General features: G+C 36.0%; 2 protein-coding genes across 2 annotated transcripts in view; both read right to left on the bottom strand.

Moving 5' to 3' along the window:
• Nucleotides 1–1,084, bottom strand: part of LOC101295723 — a 10,517-nt gene extending 9,433 nt beyond the window's left edge. The window contains exon 1 of the mRNA XM_004301549.1: nt 1,040–1,084. Coding sequence (XP_004301597.1) covers nt 1,040–1,084 — 45 coding nt within the window. The remainder of the gene's footprint in view (nt 1–1,039) is intronic.
• A 685-nt stretch (nt 1,085–1,769) lies between these two features.
• Nucleotides 1,770–4,827, bottom strand: LOC101303613 (uncharacterized protein At2g27730, mitochondrial-like). The gene is made up of 3 exons (XM_004300019.1): nt 4,699–4,827; nt 2,644–2,682; nt 1,770–2,213 (listed from the first exon to the last, which is right to left on the bottom strand). Exons 1-3 carry the CDS (start codon nt 4,798–4,800, stop codon nt 1,998–2,000), a joined length of 357 nt encoding a protein of 118 aa, XP_004300067.1. The 5' UTR covers nt 4,801–4,827; the 3' UTR covers nt 1,770–1,997.
• Nucleotides 4,828–6,027: the final 1,200 nt, after the last annotated feature.

The raw sequence follows: 6,027 nt of genomic DNA, 5'->3' as shown, positions 1-6,027 counted from the left end.
ATGTACAATTAGTGTTTAGCATGACATGATCTATTTAGGCATTTAATTGTTGAGACGTTTAAAAATTAATCATGATCCTTCCAACTTGGAATGAAATACAAGCTGGTGTAAATCATCAATTTTCCAAGTTATTGATGAGATAAGATGCTATGTTCAGTTATAGCCACAAAAACAAGAACAAGCAATTCCTGTTGCTTGCTAAAATCTTAGGCCCTAAAGAGATTGTCAGTGTTGATTTGTTCACTTTGTATCTTTACCTAATACCCTCTGCTATTTTCTTGGGTTTGCTGTTACAGCTTCATACACCAGTGTTCGTTCTTGATATGAATGAATGAGGAAAGTGCTAATCACATTGAAATAACTCCAACTCATGAAGATACCTCAGCTGAAAATGCAAATATAATAAGTACAATGAGTTCTGCTGCCCCCTAAATACAAAACCTAGATAGCATAAGAAAATAAACAAAATAAATCTTTGTAGTTTATTTTTGAAAGTTTATATTCACAGTTATTTATCAGTTGTTATGTGAATTTCAAGTATGACCTTTTATGGCAACTCAAGCAAAAGGAAAAAATTCTTCCAACAATTTGAAGATACTGGAGGACGTCAGTTGACATGAAAGTATAAGCAGATCATTAATGACTGCCTGGAGATTTTGGTGAAATACTGATTCATTCAAGAGCGTACTTTTGTAAACGACTCCGGATCAGACTCCAACATGTGGCATGGCACAACTATTTTTGGCAATTGAAAGCAATTTTTGAAAGTTTTTATGTACAAACAGAAGAGGAATGTAATGTACAATTATCTAAACTATACAGTAATGTATTGTCATGTGATGTACATTTAACAACAAAAGAGTAACTTTTGAGTTCTCTTTTGCGATAAAGCTCGCTCCTATTTCAGTGAAAAGTTTTTTTTTTTTTCTTTTTTTTTGTTTTGTTTTGTAGTGTGTTTATCATACATTGCATCAGAATTAACATAGACAACATAGCTTGAAATGTCATGAAAACCCGCAGCAAGACGCGGGCATCCTACCTTGTAGAAAGTAAAACGCGAGCGATGAATATCTGAGAAGAACATCTTTACAGCAAAGACTCCCACATCGGAGAAAAGTAAAGAAACCAGTGCTTCATTTAGAGCTTTCTTGCCTCATAGGCCACCTAGGGATGTGGGGCGGGGAAGTGGCGCATGTTTTTCTTAAACCCTAAACAATTTAGGTAGTGGGGGTCTTTTATTGGCGTTTTCCTCGAGTGGTTAAAAAAAGAAACATCATTCCCTCGCGCGTCATTTCCCACGGTAAAAAACCTCTGAGAGGTTTGAAGGTGGTGCTGCCTGCCCACACGGGCACTAGTGGTTACTTGTTTCCTCACCTCTCACCATCCCCTAACTTTTTTTGATTAGGGGTCATTTCCAATGATGTATCTTAATCCGTATTGTCTGTTCATCCATGTCACCACAATGTGGTCATCAAACATGCAATTAAACTTTGTGAACATAGTTCAACTCACTACCCACTTCTCAAAAGAAAACGAGAAAATAAAAAATAAAAAACTACTCTTAATATCATGCCCGAGAAAGTGTAGCACAAACACCCCACATGAGATGTCTTCAGGGTCTCATCAACCCATTTTATCAAAGCACTCTAGTGCTCTTCACAAAGGCATGAAACTGGGATTAAACAGGGCTCTTCAGCCATATATGCATTCTCACATGCTTAGAGAATTTGCGAACCATTTGATACCTACTATTAAACAAGGGAGAATATAACAAATAACAAACTCACTTCAAAATTGAGTGCTCTAAAGGTATCCTCCTTTATGTATATATTGCGGGCGGGGAAAAGAAAGGTCAACATGGAAACAGTGTCTCAAAACTCAACAAATTATACACCAGTCAGAACATAAACATTAAGAGTTCATAGTTTGCTTTATTTCTATGCTAACTGAGTGATACTAACTAATGGTTCAAATGTTCCACATGAAATACTTGAACCTCAGTCCTGCACTTCTGCCTTCTTTTCACTTCCCTTCATATACCATCCCAGGGCAGCAAAAGCAGTCACAACACCTGCGACAACAGCATAATTCCTGTACTTGTCAGTTGATACTTTGGCAGTTGATGCTCCAGAACCTGAGCTTGAGCCACTTGGCTTGGCATCAGTTATCGACTCCCCCGGGCCTGCAGTTGCTTTGTCTTCTGGTTTAGGACCCTGAAACAAATGAGTCATTCAGCAAAAAAAAACTTGGGGGAGAAGAAACTAGCACCCAGATCTCTTAATTTTCTTTTAAGCTTGGTTACATAACAGCTACTGTGAATCACATCTAAGCTGGAATAGATTATTTCAACAGAAAAGAAATTTTGCTTTTCGGTGCTACCGATAACTATGCTAAATATCATCATAAATATAAGAAATAAGCTCTAGTAGTTCACTGAGCAACCAATACAATAGCAAATTAGGTAGCCCCAAATTGCTACAGCGACTACGATGCTAAAAATATTAACCAGCCTGAAAAGGATTCATGCTTCAGCAGAGCCCTCAAAAGTATTTCAAATTTCTGAGAGGTGAAATCTGGCTTCTGAAGACAATATAACATTGCCTCAAGTATCAAAATATATGAACATTTACAGAGCGGTCATACCTTTCGTGCAAGCTTCTCAAGCTTCTCTTGCTCAGTTTTCTGCAAAATAAGAAACAGCAAACATAAATGATGCAGCAAACCTACTGCTTAGATACCAGGATCAACAAGCTCTAAAGCTTGGGGCTTTAAACACACACAAAACACTTGGATTTGGGAATCACTCCCTGGTTTCTCACCAAATCTAGGCTTCTCGCCCAAAACTAGGCTTCACGCTAATCCCATCACAGGAAAAGTCAGAAACACACTGATAATTTAATTCATATAACATAGCATACAATACCTAGGTAGCCCTTACACTTATTTATACTTGAGCTGGTAGCTCAAATGGACTGCACTAAAGACTCTTAAAGACTCTTCTAAAACATTAAAGACTCATTAGGACCCTCTCCTGAAACTGACGCATTTAAGACTAACTTAAAGAGACCTTAAGACTTCTAAACTGAAATGGAAATATGAAAAGACACAAACAGCTTAGAGACTTCAGGAATCAGACTTTGTTTCCCTCCCAGGTGTAATAATTATCTTGAATGATCAGGTGCTTTCTCCTTCCATTTGTTTCGCTCATAAACCTTGAAAGGTTTGACTATGATGTCCTCATCAATAAACAGTCAGAGATATATCATGATTGCATTGAATATATGACAAAGAAGCAGACAATGGAAACACTAAGCTGAGAGATATCTTGCACATTTATTCAACATTTAACCACACTTGTAAAAGAACATGCTACAACCAGAAGAGTATCCAAGATGCTTCTTACTTTAATAAACAAGATATTTTCAAACCTAGAGTACAGTCTACTGAACTGCCTAAAGGAGAAAAGGTGATGGTTCCACACAAAATCACCTAACCATATTTTACTGCCTTGTGGTTCATACATTGTCAAATAGTATTTTACAATGCACAGGTAAACATAAATGCAAACTAATGCCATTTCCTTTAATGTTGACTGGGTCAAGGGTTTCTTTTGTTGCTGACAACACTAACAACTCAATTTGGATTACAAAGTTTCAGGTTGATTCCCATTTTCAAGGCCCAGACTCCTTTCCTTGGGTATCGACTAATGATGATAAGTGATGTTGGGCTCGAGGTAAAGGATGGGAGAAGGAAGTAGACAAATAGTCACTTCTTCCAATCACATTATGCCCCTTTTTAGAGGATTATAAAGCATAATAAGAAATAAAATATATATTAAAGAAAAAAGGAGAGATGTTTGTGATTGATAAGCATGCATTATAGTTTAAAGGAAATGAACCATTGAATTCTTATGGACGCAAGGACAAAAAGCCATTGCAACCAGGCACCGGATACATATCAAGAATAATGTGATCATAAATGTTTGTAACCACAGCATATCGTCGGCTTGTGAATTATGATTACTAGTTATCATGTCTTTAATAATAGGATTTTGTAATCCGCCAAACTCGATAGAACTTATCACATACAGAAAAAAATTATCAGAATGTCCAAAGACTTGCATATTGCTATGCTCCAAATACAACTCTAGATTAAACTCTATACTGCATGGACGGAACTGTTACTAAGAAATAGCTAGACTAATTATATATATATATATATACACACACACATAGAAAAGATGTTATTAAGAAATGCTACACTAATTATATATATATATACACACACAGAAAAAATGTTATTAAGAAATATCGGTATGCAAACTAGGACCCCAGAAAAGATGGAAACATAATAACCTGCAACGAAAATGCTAATGAACGCCATGTAAATTAACCATAACAAAAACCACCATAAAGTCCATTGTTTATAGTTTGGAATAAGTCTGGTTCTTAGGGTTAACAAGTTGTAAGCCACATAAGTCCATAGTGAGGAATAAGTCCATATATGTCCATGCTAATGAACCAATGCATCTAATTTTAAGTTTTCTACTGCATGCAAACTTTAAATTAAACACCACATTCCAAGTAACTCCATAGTTCAACAATACAAGAAGAATTCGTAATATAAGCACAGCAAGTAAGCAAACAAATAGTTCCAAAGGACAACATACGAGGATGTATTAGAAGATCAAAAAAGTACCTTGATATAAACATTTTCTGCAGCTCTTTCCTCTTCGCTCAGTATCTTTCCACTACTTGACATCCTCCGAGAGAAAAACCTTGCAGCCATCCTTGATGCCATTGGAATCAGTTATCCAACCTGAAAATGTCATTGTGGATTAGAAAACTATAATGCATACAAGTTGTGATTGTTACATCAATTTGTCAACACTAATACAGCAACAAACTGTCTTTGGGAAGCAATAACAATCAACAATTTAAACATAGATCCTCTGATTCAACCCAAACCTCTTTAACTAGTTGATTAATCAACAACAAAGCCCAATAAACTAAAGAACAGCCTCTAAATATATTGATAATAGCTTTTGTTTAGTCATATTCAACTTTTCATATGCATCATTTTAACTTGATATAGTAGGTCCTGCACTCCTGCCACAAACATCAGTACCATCATGCAGTCCAAGCTCCTTAAACCCCCAAAAAGAAAATATGGCAGTGAACAAAAAAAAACACCACGGTCTGCCTAATGCATAACTACTCGATTTCGAATCTCAAAAATATACATAAAACACCATCAAGGTAGCTTAACTAGTATAAAACCTAACAAGCAAGCTCACAAACTTTCACTCCTTCTAAACAGATTCACTTCACAGGCTCATCATTCCAAGAAAATTTACATACATTTAAGTACAAAGAAAATTACCAAACCACACACAGCAAAGGGAATTAAAATAGCTTAACAAAAACGACGAATTGAATGACTGGGCTTCTAATTTCATTCACATTAAAAGTGAATGCAACAAATATTCAGTGATGAACTCACTGATTCAAATTGTGAATAAAAATCCATTAGAAGCCCTAACTAGAAGTAAAAAGCAAAGAATATCTGAGAATCGATAATGCCTTTAATGCAGTGAAAAACAAAAGGAGCAAAACTCCATAGCCTGCTTGATGCATAACTACAATAAGCAATATCAGGTGCCATATATGCAAACACGACAGCCAACACCCAAATAACGACTTAGTTAGCAGTATCAACTGAGCAAGAACAAAATAAAAGCCAACAAACTAACAAGCTTTGAACTGACTCGAGCCTAACTGAACATAATCAATCAATCAAGTGTGCAGGAGCCACTAGAGAAAATAAAGCCTTCAGACTCTAAAGCATAATACTTTGTCACTGTAACTACTAGAATGACAGAAAAGGGAGTGCTGTATCATATACTCTTCTCTATTGGGTGGGCAAGGTATCCAAGATTTGAGTAACCTAGTCCTATCAATACAGAATTCTCTAATCCCTAAAATCTACATCAATTCACGAAATCGCAATAGAAATTCAGATGAGTAT

Source organism: Fragaria vesca, linkage group LG5 (assembly GCF_000184155.1).
Source record: "Fragaria vesca subsp. vesca linkage group LG5, FraVesHawaii_1.0, whole genome shotgun sequence".
NCBI classification, from domain to species: Eukaryota; Viridiplantae; Streptophyta; class Magnoliopsida; order Rosales; family Rosaceae; genus Fragaria; species Fragaria vesca.
This window is presented reverse-complemented; position numbering and strand designations above follow the sequence as displayed.